The 25,598-nt window shown below is 53.6% G+C and overlaps 3 protein-coding genes across 3 annotated transcripts; all 3 read right to left on the bottom strand.

The window, feature by feature from the left end:
* Positions 1–2,616: 2,616 nt before the first annotated feature.
* On the bottom strand, positions 2,617–3,926 carry HOXD9 (homeobox D9). The gene is made up of 2 exons (XM_075430686.1): positions 3,263–3,926; positions 2,617–2,858 (listed from the first exon to the last, which is right to left on the bottom strand). The coding sequence occupies exons 1-2, from the start codon at positions 3,924–3,926 to the stop codon at positions 2,617–2,619; spliced, it is 906 nt and encodes a 301-aa protein (XP_075286801.1).
* A 4,003-nt stretch (positions 3,927–7,929) lies between these two features.
* Positions 7,930–10,369, bottom strand: HOXD10 (homeobox D10). The gene is made up of 2 exons (XM_009934027.1): positions 9,628–10,369; positions 7,930–8,207 (listed from the first exon to the last, which is right to left on the bottom strand). The coding sequence occupies exons 1-2, from the start codon at positions 10,367–10,369 to the stop codon at positions 7,930–7,932; spliced, it is 1,020 nt and encodes a 339-aa protein (XP_009932329.1).
* A 7,783-nt stretch (positions 10,370–18,152) lies between these two features.
* HOXD11 (homeobox D11) lies at positions 18,153–19,597 on the bottom strand. Its single transcript, XM_009934028.2, has 2 exons — positions 18,991–19,597; positions 18,153–18,388 (listed from the first exon to the last, which is right to left on the bottom strand). Exons 1-2 carry the CDS (start codon positions 19,595–19,597, stop codon positions 18,153–18,155), a joined length of 843 nt encoding a protein of 280 aa, XP_009932330.1.
* Positions 19,598–25,598: the final 6,001 nt, after the last annotated feature.

Genomic DNA, 25,598 nt, shown 5'->3' with positions numbered 1-25,598 from the left:
TGTTATTTTTTTCCCCTGATCGATCGCCGTTTACAGCGCCGTTTTCTTAGCAAATTTCAATGACTCTCTCTTATTTTTATTTTTTATTTTTTCCCCTCAGTGCTGTAATTAACTACACGCCAAGAGCGCGCCCCGTTTACACATGGCAGCCAGGAAAGACGCCCCAGCTTTGAAGACCGCTGGTACCGCGCTCTCGATCGTGTTTCCCCGCGCGTTACAGCGCGAATTCTCCACGTGTGGTAGCTTCGGAGCTGTGCTTTTTCTGTCTTGAACATGTTATTTTGTTCGCCCGCGCATTTATGTATTTATGGATTGATTTATGCAAACGAAAGTAAAGACGCATCTTCGTTCGCCCCCCCCCCCCCTTCACACATTCCTGTGAGTTGTTCGGCGCAGTGCGTGTGCACGCGGCTGTGCGTATGCACAAACAGAGATTAACACAGACAACGGGTAGGAACTCAATTATTGTTCGGTTTGACACGAAAAGCAATTTTCATGGAAAAAACGGGTTTCATCGGTCGAGGCGTTCGATTTTCTTCCTGCCATTTTGAAATAAGCGCGCACGGTATTAGAAATAGGTAAACAAAGGACGGGGGGGGGGGGGGGGAGTAAATACTCAAGGTAAAGTCTGTCCATCGGCCCGAGATAAAATATGGAAAAGAGGTGTTGTGGGCTGCGTGACGATTTCTTTACGGGGCCTCTGACAGCATCAGCATTCGCGTTGCACGAATATTGTTTACTTTCTGTTGGGTACAGATCAACCGCCTCCGCGGCTGTCTGCTCGAACATGGAGGCGAACACCGCAGGATTCACGGCGATAGGATAGCCAATAAAATACATTTCAACAAATCAGTGGACTTCGTAAAATCTCTCGGTTTCGTGACCTTCGGGTCTTTTTTGAGTCTGTTGCCTTGGCCCAACGCTGACGTATTGAAATTTATAGTCCAAGATTTTAAGACCTCGTTTGTCTGCATTTTTTGGGCTTTTTTCTCCCCTCTAACAAACACAAACATCAAAATAAGGTGGTTTCAAAGAAAAGCGCCATAGCATATCGTAAACTCATTAGGTCCAGACGTCTAGCCATCCCAATGGTTTTATTATACCGCGGTTCTTCCTGTTTTAAAAGAATTATAGGTATCTTCTCGACAATGGATGGGAAGCAATGCAACACCTTTTCCTGGCACTGCAGGCTTTTGGCCTTTTTTTTTTTTTTTTTTTTAACAGAGGTAAAAAACGTTAAACACCAGGTCTCTCGGCTCTCCCCTTAATCTTGCATTAACCGAACTGCTCGTAAATATTTACGGGTCCTTCATTTTAATGGTTACTCTTTAAACAAAGCGTTTTTTACAATGAACTTCATCTCAATTATCTTGATAAAGTCACGCGTGTTTGTAAACGCAGAAGGCATGAGGCGCACTGGAGCAGCCGTGTCCCCCCCACCCCGAGCTCCCCGACCCTCCCGTTAAAGCGCGCGGAGAGCAGAGGCCGCCAAAGGGAAAAGGGGGGGGGAGATACGGTTTAAGCGAATGGGCGAGGTTTTCCTTCGCCGGCTGCGGAGGCCCCGTGCGGAAATGTTTCCGAATCGACTCCCCGAGACGGCCCGGTGCTTCGCAGCCCGCTGAGAGCAAAGGAGCGCGGCGGGGGCAGCGGTTTGCCCCCGGCCTGCGCGGCCGGTGCGGCTCGGCTCGGCCCGGCCCGGCCCGGCCCGGCTCGGGCCGCCGGCGGGACTGCGGCGGGGGTGGGGGGGCAGGCGGCGGGGAGGGCATCGCGACGGGGGCACAGATTTCTCCGCTGTCGTTCGGTCACGGCAGACTTTATTGTGTAATAACTGACAACAATTACAGCAGGTCCGTAGCGCGAGGCGCGGGGTGGTTAATTAATACAACAGTCACCGGGGGCAGGGACGCCAGCTAGCCGGGGGACCGGGAGACGTGAGGCCTGTTGCGAACGGCTTCCAGGACGAGACACCCTCCTAACAGTGCACTAAAAGGGGGGGGGGGGGGGGGAGGTGGGTTAGCTCGTGGCATCTATTGCGGAGGAGCGGAATTCTGACCTAGAAAGCGGGGGTTTCGGGTAAGGTTTCCTCTTAGCAAATCGTGGACAACACAGCACCCCCGCTGATTTAAGCGACTGTAATTTAATATATATTTTATTATCGTCATCATAATTAATTTCCTTATCTTTGTTTCGGCAAAGTAACTATCTAGACTACATCACTTTGAAGAAACATGTCAAACATTTAACATCGGATAGAGTTCCCAAAGCTAACGTGCACTCACAATATCACCAACCAAACGGTCTGGGCACGAGGAGGGGGGATGAAGCGACTCTGCGAAACACGTTGGCGAGCAAGACAAAATTTCCCAAAATACCTGACATAGACCACGTTTCACTTCTATCTTTAAAAAAAAAAAAAAAAAAGGACCAGATTGATTTAACGTTCGGGGAGGGGAGGGGGGGGAAGAAACGTATGGGGGGCTGAGGGGGCAGGGGAAGAATAAAACCAAGCCAAAAAAAAAAAAAAATCCAACAAACAAACCAAAACCCAAACCAAAACCCGAAAGCCCCAAACTCGAAACTAAAGCAATATTCCCTAACTGCGTTTCTGCCCCCGCGTTAGTCTCCTTTATTGCCTTTCTCCTTGTTCATCTTTTTCATTTTCATTCTTCTGTTCTGAAACCAGATTTTGACCTGTCTCTCTGTGAGATTTAAAATCCTAGCTACTTCGTAACGGCGGTCTCGTGTGAGGTACATGTTAAAGAGAAATTCCTTCTCCAGTTCCAGAGTTTGATACTTTGTGTAGGGACAACGCTTTTTCCTCGTTGAACGAGCGTGGATCCAGTTTGCTGCAGGGTTATCTGGAATGAAGGGAGGTATACAGGGAAGGGGGGGGGAGAAAGGTCGTTAAATTAATTTAACGAAGGATGGACTGTTTTCACAACTTTGGAGGAATTATCATAAAAGCCTTAATGCCCCAGTCTGTTTACTGTACAAATGATGTCTTGATGGTAGGTGGTTATGTGGAGTCTTTTATGGGTGCTTGTTGCTGCTTGCGCTGGGGTAGGCGTCTAGACGTTTTTATAGGTTAGTAAAACTATCAGTTTTGCACATTCGAGCCTTACAGGTTTCGGCAGTAAATCAACGGGGCAATTTCTTTCTTTCTTTTCTTTCTTTCTCTCCCTCTCTCTCTGCCCCTCTCTCTGCCTCTGTCCCTATCTCTCTCCCCCCCTCTTTTTTTTTTTTTTTTTTTTCTCCCACTTACTTGGGTCAAGTTGCTGCTGTTTCTCCTCCTTCAGCTCGCTGCTCGGGCTGGGGTTGTGGCTGCAGGCGGCGGGGTCCTTGGAGCTGCCGGCAGCCGCCTTCTCCCGGGGCTCCTGGAGGAAGGAGCCGCACGTGTACTCGGGCACACCGATCCCCTGGGACTCCCGGGACGAGGAGCACTCAGTCCTTTTGGAGGAGGAGGAGGAGGAGGAGGAAGAAGACGAGGAGGCGGCTGCTCCCGTCTCCGGCTTTATCCCGTAGTGGCGCCCGTTGGAGGAGCCGGAGCCGGACGCGGAGCCTCCGCCGCCGCCGCTGCCGCCGCCGCCGCCGCCGCCGCCGCCCGGGAAGCCCGGGAAGGGCTCGATCCAGGAGCGCACGTAGCGGCCGGCGTCGGCTGCCCCTAAGTGGGGCTGGTGCACGTAGGGGTGGTAGATCCCGGTCATGGCCGCGGGTGGCTGAGGGTGAACCGCGGACCAGGAGGTGGAGAACACGGTGGGTTTTGGCGCAAAGCTACAGGAGGAAAAATCTGAACCCTCTGCCACACCTGACGGCCTGGAGGTCGCACTGTGACCTCCCTGGACGAATCTACTCCCGTAAACTTCTTCGCTTTCATGGCCTATGAGAGAATCGACATAGTAGTTACTTATGGTGCCACTAGACGACATTTTAGGCTCCCCTCTTCGTCATAGAAAAGGTTACTCTGTTAACTGTGTATGATACCCTCCCGCAGAACAATCGTAGTATTTTGCAGACTGCAACCCTCAACCATTGGTTGCGGGGCCCACGTGATCATATTTACCAATACTGCGAGTAAATCAATCCGCTAAACTGGGGCTGCTGTGATTAAAAAAAATCATCATCAACAACGGCCGCGCGCCGCGCCGGCTGCGCGCCCGGACCGCATCGGGGCCTCCCTGCCCGCGCTGCCCTGCCCGCGCTGCCCTGCCCGCGCCGCCCGCGCTGCCCGCACCGCCCGCCTGCCCGCACTGCCTGCCCTCCTTCCCTGCCCGCCTTCCCTGCCCGCCAGCCTTCCCTGCCCGCCCTCCCAGCCTTCCCTGCCCGCCCTGCCCGCGCTGCCCGCACCGCCCGCACTGCCCGCCCTGCCTGCCCGGGGCGCGGCGGGCGTGGCCGCGCTGGCAGCCCACGGCCGCGGCGGACGCGGACTATTTCTTCACCCTCTTTGAGTGATTTCTGCCATTCATTTCTTCATCAATGAGGGGCAGGGTGTTTAAATAAATCCGACAGCCTCGGCTTGCTAATCGCACTCCAAGCTGCCGAGGAAACCCGCTGGGAAAGGGGGATTCTTGCCTGTAAAAACAAACCATCGCAAGCTGGGACTGTAACGACTTCTCATAAAACAGGAAAATGTTACAGTAAAAGCACATTGCGGCACTTCCATATCTCAGAGCATGTGCGGGAATTATTATCCGCCCCCCCCCCCCGCCTCCCCCCTCCCCGGACAGAAAGTTTCCATGGAAAGGATCCACTTTTAAAAAGAGATGCCCATTGTGTTGTTTTAAAACAGGTGGAAGACCTCTGTAATGATTTTATGCCTTTCAATAAAAATTTTATGAGGTGTATTTGATTATAGATTAATGTGTCCCTAATAAAATGGACGGATGGAAACAGCGAAGCCTGTGTCTCCGAGCGCGACTGACGTGCGGCTGAACACACGCTCTTCTCGCTGCCAAACTCTGGGACTGCGCAGCCCCAGCACGGCCCCCCCCGAGGGGCCCGGCTCGGCCCGGGGGGGACGCGGGCAGACGCTGCCCGGAGCAGGCCGGGCGGGCAGGAGGGCGGGCAGCAGGATAGCCAGGCAGGCTCCGGCCCGCGGAGGGCGGGGGGCTGCCGCTGCCCCCCTCTTGTCGCAGAGCTGCCCCCGTTTCGGGGGGAGCCGGGCCGGGCCGCGCTGGCCACGTTCAATGCCTCCGGGAGGGTTGGCTTCGGGGGGGTTTTGCCCGCTTTGCTTTCTTTTGGTTCCCCTCCCCCCCCCGGCCCTGTGATCCCCCCCCGAGCGGAACGGTGCCCGGCGAGCGGGGAGCAGTGCGTTACCCGCGCGAGGGCCGGCGCGGTGCCGGCACCGGGGGAAGGGGGAAGGCAGCGGCAGCGCGGGGCCCGCGGCTCGGCCCGCCCGGGGCTCGGCGCCGGCAGCGCGCTTCCTCCCCGCCGGCCGGTGTGAGGAAGGGACCCAAATTCCTGTTTATTCCGTGATTTATTACTCTCTTCGCCTGTTTTCTTCCCTTTCTTCTTCTTCTTCTTTTTTTCCCTTTCTCAGTTTTTAGAGGAGCGAGTGGTTTGTGTTGGTGTTTATGGTTTTTTGTTGTTTTTTTATTTTTTTATTTTCTCATCTCACTTTAGAATTTTCCTTTGTGTTTTCGTACTTCTCTTGTATTTTTCTCCAGAAGAGGGGTTCGTGGTATGGCGAAGAACTGTCCCTCGCTTCACACGGACAGAAATTGATAAGGCAGGCGGATTAGAGCGAGCCTCCTTTTTTTATATACGTTAAACACTTGGTATGGAGCCAGCTAATCACTTCCCACGGCCGAAACTTCTTTGGTGATATAGCGAGTATCTTTAAAGGAAAAGAGAAGACGCTTTAAACCTATGTGCTATTTAAAGAGCGTTTTTTTCTTCCGAGCACCGTTTTGTTGTTTGTTTTCGAAACGAGAGCAAGCACTACATACCTACGTGCTTGCGGCTCCCGCAGCTTCAAAATGGTGATGCCTTGGTTTGAGGAAAATGTACCTCCGCCCCGCCAGCGAGCGTGCCCGGGAGAAAGCGTTGGCCTAAATTAAATATCAGCGACAGGAGAGCGAAAGGGAACGCCACCAGCTGCGACATGAGCGGCATCAGTGTCACCAAGGCAGACAACAAAGGCACCATCTCGCCTCTCGTTTCTCGATTTAGAAACTGCGTGGGGAAGGAACGGGCGTTGATCGCGAGCAAGCTGCTTTCCCGGCGCAAACAGTAGCCACGCTATTTTTCCAGTGCTGTTTGAAGGTGAAAGTATGCCCAAGTCTTTGCACTTCAGTTCGGAGTCATGTTCATTTGCAAGCCGATGGGAGCTCTGCTCAGCATTCCTGCTCGCACAGGCACCGACCCGCGCTCTCTCTCGCACTCAACGCCCTTCCTCAGCTCCAGCCCTGCTAGGAACATTTTTCAGCTATGTACGGAAAGGGTTAAGAGTCGTGAACTTCGGTGTCTGCATGTGTGCTACTAAAAGGGAATTGCGCGAAATAAAACCATCTCTGAGCAAACAGAAACGGTGCAGGGCGACAAAAGTAGGTCTGGAGAGGCTGGTGTGCATTGGGAAGCACGCTTGGCAGAGTTTTTCCTCAAAAAAAGCCAACCCTGCCAGATGTTTGAGGCAATATTTTCCCATCCACCATCTTCTGAAAGCTCTTGAGCTGACCAAGAACGAAACTCTTTAACATTTGCTTATACCCAGCCTTGCATTTGGTAAGATTTTTTTTTTTAAGCGAGTAAAGACACGAAATCAAAGCCTACACATTGCAAGCACACAGTGACTGATATTTTTTAAATCAACATACGACCGTCAAATAAAATGACACACATATTGCTGACAGCTTGTAGTAGAAAGATACTTTATCACTTACCATTTACGAGTTGATTGGATGAGGATGTCCAGTTTAGGTCGTAATATTTTACTACGTTTTTCTTTCTTCCCCCCCCCCCCCCTCTTTTTTTTTTTTTTTTTTGCATTCAGTTTGTCAGACTGAGAACATCACACAACATTTTATCAATTAATCATTTGTTTACAGGCACAATTACAAATTAATTAGGTTTACATCATTTCCAGCCCCAGTCTTCACCCCACCCCTAAAAAAAGGAAGGGGGGAAACAAAAAAAAAGAGAAGGGGGGAAAAGAAAGAAAGAAAACCAGGCAGACACACACAAAGACCAGAAAATGGCAAAGAAGGTACACCAGTTCAAAGAGTTGCTGGTAGAGAAAGATCAGAGACCGACCTGCGTCCGTACGTTAAACATTTGCAGAAAACCAAAGGAACCGCAGTAGTTTACAGAGTTTATTGCATTATACATGCGAACAGAACATGCACAAGAGGACATATTGCTGCTGAACGACTACTATTCCACATATGCACCACAAGGAAATGTCTACAATGGAGAAGAAGGAAATATTCCATTTTACGAAGGACAATTTCTAGTTCATTTGCGAGGACAGTTACATTATAATGTGCTTCTCTTTCCCCCCGCCCCCAAAGTTCCCCCCCCTCCTTTTTCTTAAAGTATTGAATGTACTCAAAACGTTATGGCCCGTGTAACAGCCCCACATAAATACCATTTTGTTAGTAAAAACATGAAAAAGTCACATTGCTTGGACGTTCGACAGTTCCAATAAGTTAAGACCAAATGATAATATTCAATAATAGTTACCCTGCATTACGATGAGAACAAAAATAAATTACACGTGCTAGGTTTTATATATACTCATCATAGTAATACATAGTCACTTGCAGCGCTAAAAGAAGGACGAAGAGTCACATTCTATCAGAAAAAAAAAAACCCAAAACAAACCAAAACCAAAACCAAACTGGAAAATGCCGGGTTTTGCCAGAGTCTCTCCTGCCTTTAGCAAGTGGCGGTGCTGTGCCCACTCCTCACTGGTGCCCCCCCCGGGGTTAGGGTTTAAGAGAAGGTCAGATTAGCGGTCAGTTCCCGGATTCGGTTCTCCCTGCTCATCTTCTTGAGCTTCATTCTGCGGTTTTGAAACCAAATCTTGACCTGCCTGTCAGTGAGGTTTACGCTCTTACTGATCTCTAGACGGCGCTCTCGAGTGAGATACATATTGAACAAGAACTCTTTCTCTAATTCCAGTGTTTGGTGTTTAGTATAAGGACACCTCTTCTTTCTGCCACTCTTTGCAGTTAGCCAATTGCTCGTTGGAGTATCAGACTTGATTTCCTCTATCAAAATCAAAGGAGAAGAAGGGAAAAAAAATAAAAATAAAAATAACACCTCAGGCTGTTAGAGTGTACCCTTGGCCATGACCCCTCCTCTGCGGTGTCTGGCAGAGGTGGTGGCGGTGGGCAGCGAGCAGGGCCCTGGGCACGGAGGGGGCTCTCTCGGCCCCGGCCCCTGCCCCGCGGTCCCCCGCCCCTCTGCCCCCGCCAGACAGGGTCTCGGGTCTCGCCCGGCCGCCGTTGGGCGTTGCAGCCACCTTGCCGCCGGCCCCGTGGCCGCCTTTTAACGGGTCTAGGCTCGCCACGGCGCTTGCTGCGAAAATCTCCCGGTTACCGAGCACCGGAGCACCCTGCTCTGAAGTGGCTTCCCCCCGGCCCCCAGCTGCATCGCTCCGGCACACCTAGGAGCAGACCCAGGCGTTTTCCCAACCAGAAAGACACACGAGAAATCAACACCCTCTACCTCGGATTTTTTCTTTTTTTTCTCATTTTCCTTTTAGATTTTTTTTTCTTTCTTTTCCACCAGAAAGAAATCTGCCCCCACACCAACCTAGACCTGTGCTGTTAAATGTAATTCAGACAAAAAGAATATCCATGCACACATAGGGTAAAAATCGACCTAGAGGTTGCAAAGTACATTTTGACAGGAGAAAATCTCCCGGTTTTGGATTCTTCGACACACGCCGGTCGAAAGGAAGGCTTTAGCGCACTTTTAAAGGGAAAATTAAACCAGATTACCACCACCTTCAGCTTTCAAACGCATTTCAAAATGCTGTTGCGCTTTTAGAGACAAACCCAAGGTTATCTAAAGCACCATATTGAAATATTCCGCCTTTGGACCTGGCAGATAGCCGGCTGCTGCTTTCATTGTGCTTTTGCTTCCAACTTTACCCAGCCTGGCAGGGTAACACCTATTCCTCACCTATTTTAAAAGGATTGTAATTAACTTCAAATGCAATCAAACGGCAGTAAGGCTCAGTGGAAAACAAATAAATAAATAACAATAATAAAAAATTCTCAGCGAAATATTACGAGAGAAAAGTTGAGCCGGTCGTATTTTACAACCTCCAGACCTGCTTTTTTTTTTTTTTTCTTTTTTTTTAGAGGTATGGGGCTGCTTTTGGCTGCTGCAGAGCGTTAAGGAGCACACGGCTGCATTCCCCGCACCACGGAGGTGGTCTGCATGCACGGGAGAGAGGCAGATCTCTAACAGCAAAATCTCTGGGCCCTTTTGCGTAGCCTTTTTTTTTTTTTTTTTTTTTTTTTTGCCTGCCAAAATCTTCCGAGGCACAGCACCTGCAGCCCGATACTCCTTAGCATTAAACGCGATGGCTGTGATGCTCGTTAGTATACTCGAGCGTGCTTTATGGCGCTGGCGTGTTGGAGGTACACCACGGCACGGCTTAGACTCGGTAATACAGACCTTTGCTCTCCTTCTCCTGGACCTCTGGGCTGGACACGGAGCCTTCAGGCAGGCAGCTCCGCTCGTCTTGCAACGCGGACTTGGGCTCGGGACTTTCCACTTGAGAGACTTTGGCGGTGCTGTCCTGGTTGTTCGGGTTTTCATTCATTTTCTTTTCCAGCTGAAGTTGAGCAGGTATCTGCGGTTTGGAGCTGCCGCGAGGGTTTAACTGTAACATTACGGTTGAACTCGTTTCGGGGCTATTATTGTACTCTTGGGTTTTCCCAGTGGCGTAGGTCTGGCTCAGTCTAAAATATCCTGGGACGGGAACCTCGGGGTTCTCAACGGGGCATGATTCGGACACCAGCCTCTGGTAGGAAGGGACGTCTGCGGAAACCAGTTTGGACCTCTTATCGGAATACATGCAGCAATTGCTTTCTTCCTTAATATTTGTAGTGAAGGAACAAGTGGGGACCTGCTGTGTAACAGGTTGCTCTATTCGACAGGATCTGCTCGGGTCTGTCCACGTGTCTACGGGAGGTATATACGGATGTACATTCATACCCACATTTTGGTGGTTAACTTCTCTTTTGGCCAGAGACGGAAGGAGTCCACAGGTTTGCATCCCGTACGTCCCAATGTCTGTGCTAGGTGGCATGTACATGCCGGCGCCGTTGGGGTAGAAACTGTCACTCCGGCAGGCGCTGATGAGAGAGTCAACTAGGAAAGTGCTGGCGGCGGGAGAGCCGTTGGGGAAGGACATTTTGGGGCGGAATTTTGCGGGGGAGAGAGGAGAGGTTGCGTCCCTTTGCGGGCTGACATCTCTAGGAAGGGGGGGAAAAAAAAAGACATCCCCCCCCCCCCCGTTCCCCCCCAGCGCCAGCGCGGGGGATGCCTCCTCCGCGCGACCACATGACAGCCGGGCCAATGGCAGCGCCCCGCCGCCCCGCCGCCCCGCCCCCCGCCGCGCCGTCCCGCGCCGCCCCGCCGCGGTCAACAGCGACCCCTAGGCCGCCGGCGCGGCACCGCACCGCAACGCGCCGACCCACACCCCCACACACACCGCCCTCCCCCGCGGTTGCGGCAGACGGGAGCGGGGCCGCCCCCCCCCCCAACCCCACCTTCCCACCCGCGCCGCCTCGCGCCACGCCGCGCCGCGCCGCGGATTCTCCGCGGCGCGGCGTGGCGCGGGGCGGCGCGGGAGCGCTGCCCCCATCCCCACACTCCCCCCCCCGCACAGCGCGGGGGGACAAAAGGTTGCGGGATTTATTAAGGCGTATTAAGGAGAATCAGGGGCGATCAATAAAAAGCCTCATCTGCATTCCCGGGCGCGCACCGGTAATTTTCTTGCTTCTGAAGCTTTTTTTTCCCTTTTATTTTTTTTTTTTCCCTTTCCCCGAGAGTTATACCCTCTGTTGCCGCGCGCGGGAAAGTATTTTATTAACAAATCAATCGAGACTTTGTAAAGGAGAAGATTAACAGTTTAAGATTTAGCATAATGGCGTCCGCGTTATGAATTATTGAAAATTACGCCATCGATTTCTCCCCCCACTCCCCCACCCCGCTGCTGACCGAGAAGGTCAATTTTTGTTTTAACGCAAACCTTCAAGTATTAAAAAGCGAGACGTGTGTCACAGCTCGACTTTTATAGGGAGGCTGCCTTCCTAAAAAATCATTTTACAACGCTCGCTCTCCCCCGACCGCCTGGGAAGGAAAAAAAAAAAAAAAAGAAAAGGAAAAACAAAAAAAAAAGTGGGCATTTTGCTCACCCTGGAAACAGAAAAACAGAAAGCATCATAAAGATAATTTCTCCTTCTGTAGTATCGCTCTTTAAAAAACCGCGTGGAAACTCCTACCCTCACCGCAACTCTTCGAGCAACTTTTCCTTTCCTTTTTCTTTGTTTTTTAAGAAGAAAGAGAATTGCATCTGTATGATAAAAACAAACAAAAAAAAAAAAAAAGAAAAAAATACGGAAGACGACAGTACCGTCCACATAACAAATCAGATTTTTCCCTCCCAACATTTTAAAGGTGTTTTCCTGTTCCCCCCCCACTTCGTACCTGTTTTTACACTCGAAGGTATGATATTTTAAATAGTGATGGTACAGACTGTTTATTACACTTTTTTCTTTTCCTTTCTTTTCCTTTCCTTTCCTTTTCATTTTCTTTTCTTCCCTTTCTTTTTCTTTGCCTTTTTTTTTTAAAGCTATTCTGGAACTGGGGTAATTCTTATCCGGGACCAACGCTGCCAAGGACTCTCACCCAGACAAAGTGAACTTGTTGATAATTTCTGTTTCGGATCCACCCGCCGGTTTATTCTGGGCCTTTCTGCCACCCAGGCACCCTTTCAGCTCCTCGAGAGCAGGCAGCACGTGAAAGGGTTTCCAAAAATTCCACTGCGCCTCTGGCACCGCAGAAAACACGCGTTTTCCACCCGGCGTGGGGTTGAAATCTCCCCCTTTTCCCCGGCATTTCGGAGGTTCTGCGCTTTGCGCGGCTGGAAACCATAACCCCGCTCAAAATTCCGCTGTGGCCATGAGACAGACCTCGCCAAAGCTTATCGCAGCTGTTCAAATACAACATCATTGTCAGGTTAAGAGCCAGTGCCTTTTACAGCCGCCGCCGCCCGAGCTCCCGGCTGGCCGGAGAGTTTTCGCGATAATCCCCCCTCCGCGACATCCGCAGCGCTCGGGACCCTTCCGCAGCCTCCCCTGCCCTCCCCGCCGCCGGGAGCCGGCCGGGGGACCGGGCTTTCGGCCGAGATGTCAACTTAAGATCATGATCAGAGCCACGGCTAAGACGTGCCCGCGCCGGGAGCGCGGCCGCGCCGCAGCCCCGCGACGCTCCCGCCGAGCGCCGCGTCCCTGTCGTCCCCGCGTGTCCCCCCCTTCCCCCCCCCCCCCCCCCGGGCTTTCCAGCAATTTCCTCTCCTTCAACAACAGCCCGGACAACCCACAGAGTTTGAAGAAACAAAATACTATTTTCCCGGACGCAGATAAAGGCTCGGCTGTGAAATCTAATCAGGAATTTTATGCCCATCAAAATGGCTCTTTCGTAATTTCTATTTACACGTCAAAGAAAAGAGGGGTCCCAGGCATGTCCCGGCCCAAGCCGGAGCTGCCGACCCTCCGCGGCCAGCGTGTTTCGCCCCACGCCGAAGTGGCAGCGGCCGCCGGCCGGCGCGGAGCCGCCCCCCGCGCAGCCCGGCCGCGGCTGGAGGGGCTGCCTGCTCGGCCCCTCGGCAGGCGTGAGGGCTCTTTGGGTTTTTTAACTGAGAACACGAATTTCTTGCATGTCACTACACGGCAACTCGGGCGATGCTGACTGAAGCGTCGTATTCGGGGCCGGCAAGCTGCTCCGCAAGACCCTTCCCTCACGATAAATCATCAGGGATGTTAAAAACGGGCAGCGATTTTGTTTTATTAAAAATGAACAGTAGGAAAGTTTAAGTTTGATGTAAATAGAAGTTGAATAAACATGCGAGAGCCGCTGGGGAACTGGGGACTTGGGCTCTGGGCATTTAATGTCACTCTTGTTTTAAATCATATTAAAATGGAATCAAGTAATTAACATTAATAAATAAATCAATATTGTGCAATAAATGAGATATACAATCTACATTAATATAAAGGTTTTGCTCTCAGAGCCCCATATTTTTCCGAACGAGGGAGGGGGGGGAAAATTCCCACCACCCGAACCCATGGGTCCATGCAGAGGTAAATTGCTATTTGTGATAAGGCGTAGGTGGACACCGCAGCTCTCTCCTCTGGCAAATGTCAGGGCCAAAAACTTGGGGTTACCAGACGTAGCAGCGGGGCTTCCTTTTCACTGCCTGATCTCCCTAAACCTCATTAGTGGGGACACGATTATTCTCTTCCCCTCGGCGGTGCTGAGGATTCTCATAGTTGCAATTTGCCGTGTTTGTGCCTCATTACGGGAGGGGGATGGGAGGGAGTTGTGGAAGAGGCTGGATATTTTGCAGATGCCTTCAGTAACAAAGGTATTGCGAGAAATATCTTGTTTTAAAGACCGGCAGGAACCCAGGAAGCTTTTAGTAAAAACCCTTTCATTTACTCGATTTCAGCGTTTTATTTAGGTTGCCTTTAAACCCGCGGATCCTACGTTTTATGCCACGCTGTTACATAGCAGGGAGATTGAGGAACTGTTCTTATTTAAGGAAAAAAAAAATATTGGCTACGATATTGTGTCCTTTCTTCTTTTAATAAGGAGACTGTCACGTTGCCCAGATTTCTATGCTCCATATTTTCATAGAAAGAGTCGGCGTCTGGGCTGAGGGCTCGGATTCCCTGGATTTTTTTGACCGAGGGCGGCGGGGAGGGGGGGTCGGGGCGGGGGGGGAACATCCTGATGACATGATGCCTTTTCCTAATCGTGAAAGGTTATCAAATAAACAAAATAGCAGGCTGGCCACATCTTCCGAGGTGTCGTTTGGGAGCGCGGGGGTGGCACAGCAGCACCGGCTGCGCTCCCAGCCCTTCCCCGGTGGCGTTGCCGTGTCCCTGCGGCCACGGGGGATCGCGTATGGCGTGGGCACCTCCCGGCGGGGAGCTCGGCCGCGGGGTCCGGGCTGCACCTTCGGCTCTCGGCAGGGTCCTGCCGCCTCTGGGGTTTAAGCGGAGAACAGGCAAATGCCCTTAGAGGACGAGCGTTTGGAAATCGCTCACAGCGTTTTCTGTCTAAAGGGAACAAAACAGAGACGGGGGAGGGAAAAAAAAAGGAAAAAGGGAGGTGGTACAGACTCGCACAGAATCATCACGTTTACACCATGATTCGAAAAAGAGGAAACCGGCTTTTTCATATCCCAGTATATATATATAAATTTTTTTTTTTTTTAGTTAACGATGCATCCTGGCTGCCCTCTCCCGTTCTCACTCGCGGAGACCGGCCTCGCTGCGGGGGGCTCCGGCCCCTCGCGTGGAGCCTGCGGGGCTGGGGCTGGCGTGGGTACTCCCTAGGAGCGCTCCCACGCCCGGGAACAAAAAGACACAGGCGGAAACTTAGCCCCCCGTTTCCCTCCCGAAACGGGTATCTGCACCGAGAGACCGCGGGGTGCTCCGGCTGCGGCGACAGGGACCCCGAGGATTTCAAATCCCACAAAGCCGGTTTATTGCCGACGGAAAGGCTATTTCTAGGAAACTGTTAACAATGAACTTCTTTAAAAAAAAAAAAAAAAAAAAAAAACCAAACCCAAAAACAAAACCCACAACCCCAGCAGCCGGGCAGACAAAGTGCCAACAAATACTTTGGCGAGAGACCGGGCTTTAAAAAACGGCGAGCCGGCGTGAAATAGATACCGATGAATTCTGCGAATACGCAGAAAGCAGTGAAACCCTTTCTTTCCTCAGATTTTGACCGAAAGTGCGCACTGGAGGGAAAAAAAATAAACCAGAAAACCAGAAAAAAGGAACATGCTCAGTCGCTGGAGAGCCTCCAGGAAATTCATAAGCTTCACTTTAATTTTCTAATCTCTAGTTTAATTTTAATGGATCTCCATAGTGCTTTTAAGGAGGGGGATTTCATTCAGCAATGTCTTGGCAAGGTGATGTTCGGATATTAAAAATATCTTCTTTTCGCTTTAGTCTCTCTGTCTCTCTTTTTTTTTAAATAAACACTCTCAGGGTCTAAAGTTAATCTCGCCTTCAAATAAAACGTGTTTTTAAAATTACGCTTTCTGTACCTAGAGGTTTATTTAAGAAAAGCCTGGAATAAGAATCGATGATAAACTGTGGAAGCACATGGGGTTTTTTATACTACTTTTGTTCCATCAACGCTAAGGCTGTCCTTAAAGGAGTCAACAGATTTTCGTTCTAAGGAACGAATTCTGAATATCGCTGTGGGTTTTTTATTTTCTTTCTTAAAATTATGGGATTTTTTTTTAAAGCTCGGGTGCATTATAAAAGATTACGACCCAAAAAAAAGGGAAAAAAATTTTTTTTCCCTTTAAAAGTGGCGTATTTCTGAAGCGCGTCACACGGTTACGGCTTATTTGTTTAATAAATCTTTTTGATGCTTTATTTTCTCATTTGGAAGGCCCTGAAATCTTATCGCTACTTATATATTAGACGTTTTATTAGCGGCGGAGGGGGTTATTATCGGGGGGCCGGCGCCGCGGCGGGCGTTGCGGGGCGCGCGCGCGCCCTCCCGTGGCCGTTGGGCGCGAGGCACCGGGGAGCATTCCCCGCGACCAGGCGCCTTCCTCCCCGACGCGGTTCGCTCCCCGGCGCGGGGTTCTCCCCGCCTTTGCCAGGCAGAAGCCCGGGAACAGCCGCCGCCGGGCGCTTTGTGCGGGGCCGGCTTGGGGAGCTGCGGTGCCCGCCGGCCGCTTGCGGAGCGTCTGCAGGTTTCAGGGGCGCAAGGACCCGCTAAAGCGGGGCCGGGGGAAAACCCGACGGCTCCAGGGAGACGTGAGAATTTCGAGAAGGGGGGGGGGGGGGTCAGGCGGGACGCATAGAGAAATTCCCCGCGACCTCCGCATCTCTCGTCAACCGTCTTTGCGGGGAAGCGCGCACCCGCAGAAAAGCCGCAGAGAAACACCGTCTTTCTCTCTAAATTACCAAGCATTGCCTACAGCCCCCGCATTATTTTTTTTTTCACAGCGAAAAAGCAATTTGTTAATTTCTTTTTTTTGAAGCGGAAAAAAAAGGCGGGGGGGGGGGATTTGGGGCGAATTCCCGGGAGAGAACGGCGAGGGGAGCGGGGAGCCCGCCGGGCTGCGGATGACGGGGACCGGAGCAGGGCACGCTCCCCGCCACGCCGCGGAGGGCTCCCCGCGACCCACCCGGGATGTTCTCCGCGTTAAGCTGCGTTCGCTAATGCGGTAATTTGCGCGTGTGTGGCTGTGCGTGTGTGCGTGAGAGAAGGAGGGAGGGAGACGGCGAGCGATAGAGAGAGTGGGTGGTGGTTGAAAATAACAGAAGAACCTTAAGGCGCCTAATTATTCAGAAAGGTTAAAGGTGATGACCTTGACATTTTGGAAGTTCAAAGGCATACACTTATGTTTTTCTTGCTAAAGAGTTTAAAAAATTTTTTTTTTGTTTTAGTCTTGCCTCCCTCCGCTTCCATCGGTCGATGTTTTTGATTTCTCGGGCTTTTCCTGAGCGATTCGGGCACTTTTGCCTTCCCTGCCCGCGAGTGGAGCGAGAGCGGCTTCGTCCTATTCAAAAAAACAGGGCAAATTCTTTTCTCACCCCTCGCCTTTATTGCAGATTGCGGAAATCTCTTCCCCCCCCCCCCCCCCCCCCCCCGAAGGTGTATAATATAACCCAATTAAGCTGTTTGGAACCTCGGGTTTTATGGTGTTGTCTAGACAGTTCAAGGTTTTGTAAACAGCCCGGCCGGGTCACGCACAGACGAAGCGGCGAGGCGCGGAGCCGACGCCTGCCCCCGCGCAGGGCCCGCCGCGCTCCGCTCGCCCTGCCGAGGCTGAACAGATCCACCCCTCTGCCGCCCCGGTTTTTATTATTTTTCCTTTTTTTTCCTTCTTTTTCTCCCCCCCCCCCCCCCCCCCCGCTATCACCAATTGTTTACAGCTCCCTCGTCTGACTCGCTCTGAGCCCTCGGTTCTGCCTTACCCTTCGCTAACAAGTAAACAGGCGTTGGCGATGGGGATTCCGAGCTTACCGGGAGCCTGACCAGTCTTTAAAAAAAAAAAAAAAAGAAAAAAAGCGCCTTTTTCGTTGTTTACCCTGAGCGCGGCAGCAGCCGAGCGGTGGGCTGCAGCCAGCCATGTTGGCTCTGCCTCGCGGCGGAGAGGGAAGGCTGCGCGCACCTCCAGCGCGGAGTCACGCACCTAACCGCTGCTTGTTTCAAATACGTTGAACACCGCACGGCTAGGCTTCCTCCCGTTATTATTTAACTGAACTTGGCTGCAGCCCGGAACCGCTAGGACCCTTCAGGGATGGAAATCCATAGAGTGCACGGAAGTTATAACCTTAACTTTACTAGAAACCATTTATTCACATCAAAAAGACAGTGGCCCATGCTTTTGGATGACAATAGAAACATATATATATATATTTTATATATAGCGAACGTACATTTACCATCTCTTAAATAAACCGCATTCACTTAAAGGGAGGAGAGTGTTACCCTAGCTCAAAAGCAACAACAGAGCCCCCCCCGAACTCAATGAATCATAAGCAAAAACTACCAGACACACTGCAGGTCCGTTGCTGGTACTGTGGGAGAGGAAAAAAAAAAAGAAAGCACCTTTGGCGAGAAACACTCGAGAGTGGACAGTTGGATTTACCCCAGTTTCCCCTTATCAGGAGTCTGCTCCGCCAAGCCCCGAAATCTCCAGTGGCCATTCAGTGTGTGGAGTTGCACATGAAAATGAAACTTTGAGTTCCGCAGCTTGGATGTGTCATGTAAACCAATTTACTTTTGCATTCAGATAGCTGGTCAGACAGACCGAGAGATTCTTTGTTTTTCTTCTTTCTTCCTTTTTTCTTTCTCGCTCTCTCTTTTTTTAAATTTTTTTTCCTTACTTTCTTTCTTTTCCTTGCTTTTTTTTTTTTTTTTTTTTTTCAAAATAAGGGATTCCCAGTGAAATATTGGAGACGATCTCTGTTCAGTTTCTTTTCTTTCATCCTTCGATTCTGGAACCAAATTTTAACTTGCCGGTCAGTGAGGTTGAGCATTCTGGACAACTGCAGTCTTTTATCTTTGTTTATGTACACGTTGAAGAAAAACTCCCGTTCCAGTTCTCTTATCTGGTATTTGGTATAGGGACATCTCTTTTTCCTCGACCGCTGGGGAATTGCTGAAATTCAAGAGAGCAGAAACTGATTTATGCTGCTGTTACGAACACGCTCAGCTAGGAAGAGATTAGAGACTTTGACAATATCCCATGGCCTGGAAAGCAGCCCTCTGGCAGTTGAAAAAAAAAAATATAAAAAAAATATATATATATATTCCTGGGGCTTTTACTCTCTGGGTAACAGCAAAAAAGCGAATATATCCCAACTTCTTCTTTAAGGAGAGCACTTCGAGCAATACAGAGAGACATTTAAATGGGCTGGAAAAATTCCAAGTTTCTCAAACTCCTCTCACCCCCCCCCCCCCCCCCGCCCCAAACAAGAGAAGATCTCAAGCTCTAAACCGAAGGCAGCTCCGAGCACTACCTGTGAAGTCTCCCCATCTCCCCCCCGCCAAATCAACAATTTAATAACAATTAATATCCTCTTCCAAGAATACCTTAAGCCCACCTAAATTGGTTTCCTATCGTAAACACGCTTTACAACGGTAAAGGAAATCTTATAGGATATATAAAATCCTTCGGATGCTTATAAAATTGCACATAAAATGCGGCTTGACAAAGTGTTGGCCTTGTACTCCTGCCCCCAGTTTACTACTGGTACCTACCTGAACTGTTGCTCTTCTCTGCAACAGCCTCACCAGGAGGGGAATCGGAGCCGTTCGCTGGTGTCACTTTCTTCTCCTGGCTGGAAGGTGTTTTACTGCAAGTGCTGTTCTGGGCTTTCAAGTCGCCCCTGTCCGCATCCCCCTCGCCCTCGGAGTGCTGCTGGTACGGGGGTGCGGGGGCCGTCTCGTAAAACTGGTCGAAGCCTTGCGGCAGAATGCCGTTCCTCCCCACCGAGCTGTAGAAGTTGGGGGCGGCGGGAGAGGGTCCGTGGTGGCCGCAGACCGGGTCCGTTTTGAACAACATTTCCGTCCTCCTGTTCGCAGGCTGCAGAAAGTCCCTGTGCATCACCTCCTCAGCCGAGTAGTAGGGCGCGTAACTGCCCCTGTACTGCCATTTGCCGCGCTCTAATCCGTATTCCCTGAACGCCACTTCGCGCACAGGTTGGACGTGAGGTAAATTAGAAGAATAAGGAAAAGTCATTTGACAGGACGAAGACTGCGACAAAAAAGAGGGTTTCGTCGAGAAGTCTGAGGGCGAGACGTAATAGGCGCACCCTGGCAGATACATATTGGATGCGCCGTGGCTGCAATCGTCAAACTCGGTCATGTCTTCCTTTTTGCGATTGCAAGCAACCAGGAGGCTTCAATGCATTGAACAAGATCCATCTATTGCACAAGAGGGTTTGGACAGGATCAACTAAGAAAAAATCCCCACCGTGTGCTGACGTGCAATTCATCTTGATTGATTCTAGTGGTAATTATGTCACGTGACGCGATGCAGAAATGTCCTTATATCTATATCAGCCCCTCGGAAAGGCTCCTAAGATCTCTCCAAAGAGCCCTCCCAGCACGGAGAGGCGAGCGCAGCGTTTGTACAAATATAGCTCTTTTTTCCTCGCCCCCCTCGGCCCCCCCCGTCCTTCCCGCGGGCAGTGAGACCCACGTAGGTGGTGCGGCTGATCACCTGGGGCTGCGCCGCCCACCTCCCGCGCCCGGCGCGGAGCCCCCCGCCCGCATCGCGCCCCGCACCGCAGCGCATCGCCCCCCAGCCCGCCCGGCACCCCGCGGCGGTGGGGGGGGGAACAATCACGCAGGCCCCTCCGTCGGGGCAGGAGGCCCGGGGAGCGCGGGGTGCGGGCCCCCTGGCCGGGCACTCCCCGGCTCGCAGCCGCGGCCGCTCCCGGTGAGCGGGGGGGACGCGGGCCGGCCGCCGCTCCCGCGGACGGCGAGCAGGAGAGAAAGCCGGGTCCCGTTCGCACGGCCCGCACGGCTCCGGCCGCCCACAGCCGGCACCGGGAGCGGCGGCGGGGCCGATCCCCCAGTCCCGGCCGGCTCGTTCCCCCTCCCGGTGCCGGCCCGAGCGCTGCCCGCCGGTGAGAGGGCGGCGGGGACGAACTGAAAGGGGAGAGCGGCGGAGACGGCACCCTCGGCAGCCGGCTCGGCGGGAGGGAGAGGCTTTCGGGCTCCGCTGCGCGGCGAAGGGCCGGGGCAGGGGGAGAGGACCCCGGGCGCGGCTGCAGCGGGCAGCGGAGCGGCGCACAAAGTGACCTCTGTTCCCCTGCCCCCGGCTCCCACCGGAGCGTTCCCGTCCGCTGGAAGGGGAGACCGGGGCTGGGAGCGGGCGAGTCGCACAGCACCCGCCCTGCCCTCGAGGGCCCGTTTTCGCCGGTTTGCTCTTTCTCCCTGAAACACGTTTTTACGCAGACGAGCACAAACCGGGTCACGAAGGCTGAAAATAGAAGAGAATAAATAATACGCGCCAGCACCAGCCCTCTGCGCGAGCAATTCCTCATTCCAGGAACGTCTGCCAGCTCTCTATGGGAATGGCTTTCTCCGCCACTGCACAGCGTAGCCAGGGTGGCCCCGCCACATGCCGCTCTCCAAACAAATCCCAAATGTGGGCCAGCTCTCCACGCCGGGCAGGGTCCTCCCCTGCCACCCAGGCACCCCCCGGGCGCTCCGGCCAGGTGGCAGGCCCCACGCAGACCCCCACCCGAAAAGGCAGCCCCCCAAGCCCCGCAGGCAGCAGAGAGCCCTGCAGGTAGGCGACCGGCCCCGAAGCCCCCGCACCCTGAGCCCCCGCACCGGCACCAGCACCCGCACCGGCACGGCCCCTCCTGCAGCCCCCAACCCCCGGAGCGGGCGAGGGCTGCCCGAGGGGCTTCCACACCGCAGCGCAGCTTGCCCTTTCTAGAAAGCAGAAGACCAAAGCCAGGCAGATAAGACGAAACTCCTTCCTCCTCCTATTCCTACCCCCTTCGTTCCTGTTTTCTTTTCTTTGTACAGTGTGGTATCTTTTGCCTGGGTGCCTCGCTCGCGAACCCCCCTCAAACGCCGCATCGCTCCCGGCAGACAGACTCTCGCAAGGTATCACTACAAATCGAGGCACAAAACCACCGTTCGCTGCCTCCTTCGCTAACTTCCGAGCCTCCTCGGTTCTGCTGCAACACATGAAGAACCTCCTAAAAACGATGCCTGCGCAGTTAAGATGGCTCCTGTGTCAGCTACCACCCTGCGCCTGCAGCAGAGCAGGGCAGGGATCCGCTCCGCTTGTGCCCCCAGGTTTCTGATCGCCCGTCTCGACAGGAGACACGGCTCTGGGAACCTGCGCAGCTTCATTTTCCTTACCACTCAGACAACTAATAACGCCTTAGCCACCATCCTTCACCTTCCTTTCGATGCAGCAAGCCTAGCATCAATTAAATTTTTGGCGCAGGAGCCGACCGGTTTCAGCTAATTCAAGTTCAAAGACATGGCGACGATTTGTTAACACGAAAACCGCCCTTTTAGGAAACAGCCCCTTAAAAAGCCACCTAGTTTGGGGAATACGAGACCAACATCGCAGCGGAGACCCCGCTGGAATAAGGCAGAGCTGGGGGTCCCCGCCTGCCAGAGCATTTTCAGCCCGGGGTCTGTTCCCAGCCCGGCTCTGAGCATTGCATACCACCATCACCCCCTCTTTTTTTTTTTTTCCTTACACAGGTTAAATAGCACCGAAACATAAAGGCACATCATGTACACAGTCAGGCGAATACTTTACCGTTAGGCGTCTTGAAACATCCGCAACCGTTGCCCGGAATTACCAAGTATTGGGGTCCAAGCGACATTTCTGATAGCCCTCCGTGGAAATCCAGGGCGGCTTGCGTGACACTCGGGTTTAAAAACGCGCCCAGCCCGTCGGGAGGAGATGCGGCATTGCTGTGCCACCCCAGATCAGACACTAACTTGACCTTAACTTTGCGATGGCGCCCCTAGTATCTGCAGAACGTGAACAGACGCTGTCTGGCAGCTCTCGTAAAAACCGACTGGGGAAGAGATTCTGAGTCATTTCATTTATTGCCACTACGGTTCTGCGAGAAAGCTTTTCCTCCCTGCCAAACTTTAATTATTGATGCTCTTTTAGGAAGCACAAAGGCATCCAGAGCCGTTCCCGACAAGGCGAGTTGCGTTTGCAGCCTTATCAAACGAGGAGGAACGGAGGAGCCCCCTCGGAAGGGCTTTATCACGCTTCGGCTGCGGTCGGAATGCGAAGATGTTTACGTTGGAGTAAATAAAGGGATGGCCGGCCGCCGGCACGCTGTGGGGGGACGCGGGCGTGGGCGCGGAGAGCGGGTGCCCGCTGTTCCCCCCCCCTCGCCACAAGCACCCACCGAGCCGGGGCAGGAGGCGAAACGCAGCTGGGAGGACACCCGGCATCGCCCAGCCGAGGGCGTGGGGTGCGCCCACCTCGCTCGGGGGCATCTCCCGCACGCCCACGCGTGTGCGCGTCCGTCCCCGGGGGGCCGGCTCTGACGGGGGCGGGAAGGCTCTGCCGGGCGCCCAGAAGCCCCCCCCCCAGGCCCGCCGCGGCCGTCGTCGTCTCCCGCTGCTTTCGGAGGGAAGAGCTGAAAGCTGGAGCGGGGTTACGCGTGAAATCGCGCACCATTCCCCTCCCCGCCCGCGCCTGGGTGTCTCTGCGCAGTCTGCGCCCGCAAACCTGTGCGTCTGTGTGCGCGCACACGCGGCTACGCGCAACGGGCGCTGTCGAAATCTGTGCCTCTGCGCACACACAGGCATGTACGCACACGCAAAGTACACATATTTCTGCATCAGGTCGCGTTTTGGGTCCTACCTCCTCTGGTTTTTCTGCTTTCGTGGGCGATTTAGGCTAGAAGATTTACAATCAGCCATCCTGGTGGATCAGATACCTTCACTAGATAACACACCGCCTTTCGCATCTTTTCACCCCAGGTGCCACTCCGGATTTCGCATCATCCGTGTAGCAAAGGGACTGGTTGTACTGGGGCGGGTTAGGACAGGGAAGGGCAGCATAAAGGGTCCGTTTCTCATGGACTGTAGCCGGCTGAATAGTATCCCAGGAGGGAATAAGAAAAGGGGCTTTATCTGGGTTTTGCTTTCCTCCTGGCTTGCATCCTTGGGGTTGCTTCTAGTTTTTTTAATTAGGGAAACGCTACCGAATGAGAAGACTTCCATTGTCCACAATGCGCCAGCTCCCAGCGGAGGGTCTGAACGCCTCCAAGGGTCGGAGGGACCCCCGGGTGGTGCCTCCGGCTGTAGGTGGCCGGGTGCTCTTCCCCTGCCCTCGGGGAGCTCTCCCCTGGCCCTGCTTTGCCCCCGCTTTTCCACTGGCAGCCCCCCCGGCCACGAGCGAGGTGGGTGTCTGTCCGCCTCGGGCAGTGCGGGGAGAGTGGACGGCCAGAAATGAGCCCCCAAGTCGGGCTGCTTTTGCTTCTCCCTCCCGAAAGACCACCCGAGCGTTACCTTCGGGGCTCTCTGGGAAGCTTTCGGGAAGATGGCCGCACTCCTGCCCTCCCAGAAACCCGGCATTTGCCTCCGAGGTCGTCCGGACAACCGCGCCCTCGCAGCACCCGCAAGCACAGGAGTGGGTAGGAGCAAAGTTCAGCCGTGCCCCTACGAAACGATGGGCTCGCTGCCTTCGGGGGGGGGGGGGGGAAGGGCCCCTGTGTGAGCTGGTAGCGGCTTTGTGCCGTTGCTTGCGGTTGTGCAGCCTTGTCGCACACGCCCGAACCACCAGACCCGAGCCCACTGTACGCACCAGAAAGCACCGCGACCAGCATCACTGTCGGGAGAGGCAGCCCGAGGGTTCGCGTGTGGAAACGCCTCTTCATTAGAAACAGATTTAGGTGGAAATTGCAGCCAAAAGGCTTTTTAATCCGGACCTAAATTTCCGTGAGAGGTTTGTTTTTTTGTTTGTTTTATATTTTATTTTCTGAAGTGTCAGACCAAGGCGGCACCTAGTATCTCCCCCGGCTCGGCGGCTCCGGCCAGCCGGAGGCCGGGGGCTCCCGGCAGAGAAAGCCGGTCAGCAAGGCGCAGCGAAAATCGATTTCGTTCTCGCCCTAAAACACTCATCGAACGGCTTGGGCAGTCCTCCCGGCCCCCTGGGTCGGGTAATCCTCCGGGCTTCGCTTCTGGGCGAAACCCACCAAAGCGGCCCCCCTTTCCCTGGTAAAAACCCCTTCGGAAAAGGCCGTGGGGACGGTCTCGCCGAAGGACCGAACCCCCCCAAACCCTCGGGGCTCTCACCTCTCTCTCCCCCGGAGCACCTCGGGGTGAGGGGGGGCCCGCGGCTCCCCCCAGCCCTGCCCCGGCCCCGTCCCCGCCCGCTCCCCTCCGCCTGTTTGTTCGGGGCAGCGCTTGGACAAGGCCAAAGTCAGCGGCGCGGGGAGGGCAGGGCCCGGCCCGGCCTCCTGGGGCGGCGGCGGCGGCGGCGTGAGGGCCCCCCGCCCCCGGCACCGCGCTCCCCCCGGGCCCAGCCGGCGGGGACGGGGCCCTCGGGGCGCCGCAGCCCGAGAGGGGAACCCCCCCCCCCCCCGGTGCCCGGAGCAGCGCAGCCGGTGCCCCGGTGGGGCCGCGGCCCCTTCTCCTCCCGGGGCCGGCGGGCAGGGCTCCTCTCCGCCCGCGCCCCTGCCGTCGGGGCGAGCGGCCGCAGAGCCTAGCGGCGGGAGCGGCGGCGGCGGAGACATCGCGCAGGTTACGCGGAGGCCTTGCGCAGGTGTCACGTGCGCTCCGCGGCCGGAGGGGGAGGTTTGTGTGTGGCGGAAACAGAAAATAAAAAAAAAGAAGAAGAAAAAAATTAAAAAAATTTAAAAACCAGGTTTATTTGCTAACGGCTGCCCGAGCAGGTTACTCCAAACCACAAACCCCGCCGGCGCCGCAGGCTCGCCCCGGCTCGCAGGGCAGCAGCAGCTGAAGGGAGCAGCCGGGACTCACAGAGCTGACGGCTTTGCTAGGCGTTATTCCTTTATTTTTTCTGAGCAATGGTGTTTACATACAGAGAAAATAAATCGATTTTAGCTTAGCACCCCTTGTTCTCCGGGAAAAGAGAAGGGTAAGAAGCAGGAGAAAATCTATACAAAAGGAGAAAGGAAGGTAAAAAGCTGAGAAGAACAGGTTTCCTTGCTGGTCCGGCTGGTCTTCGTTTTGGCTAAGAACTCGGCGTTTGCCGATTTACGCAGCGATCCTACTCGCTCCGAGAACTTAGTTTAAACAGTGGAAAAAGCCCCAAACTCCCCGCGTTCCGCTCGCGAACACGCTCTACTCTAGGGATGAACACTCCGGGCACAAGTTCGTGCAGGGACTCTGCT

Source organism: Opisthocomus hoazin, chromosome 9 (genome assembly GCF_030867145.1).
Source record: "Opisthocomus hoazin isolate bOpiHoa1 chromosome 9, bOpiHoa1.hap1, whole genome shotgun sequence".
Lineage (NCBI taxonomy): Eukaryota > Metazoa > Chordata > Aves > Opisthocomiformes > Opisthocomidae > Opisthocomus > Opisthocomus hoazin.
Note: the sequence above shows the minus strand (reverse complement) of the source record. Positions and strands in the feature narration are given on the sequence as shown.

Excerpts from the sequence above, each read along its gene's own strand:
- HOXD10 (XM_009934027.1), bottom strand. The coding sequence starts at position 10,369 with ATGTCCTTCCCCAACGGCTCTCCCGCCGCCAGCACTTTCCTAGTTGAC. Across the intron at positions 8,208-9,627 it reads CCAGGAGAAGGAGAGCAAAG|AGGAAATCAAGTCTGATACT; the intron begins GTCTGTATTACC and ends TGATTTTGATAG.
- HOXD9 (XM_075430686.1), bottom strand. The coding sequence starts at position 3,926 with ATGTCGTCTAGTGGCACCATAAGTAACTACTATGTCGATTCTCTCATA. Across the intron at positions 2,859-3,262 it reads ACAGCAGCAACTTGACCCAA|ATAACCCTGCAGCAAACTGG; the intron begins GTAAGTGGGAGA and ends CCTTCATTCCAG.
- HOXD11 (XM_009934028.2), bottom strand. The coding sequence starts at position 19,597 with ATGACCGAGTTTGACGATTGCAGCCACGGCGCATCCAATATGTATCTG. Across the intron at positions 18,389-18,990 it reads AGAGAAGAGCAACAGTTCAG|CAATTCCCCAGCGGTCGAGG; the intron begins GTAGGTACCAGT and ends CTTGAATTTCAG.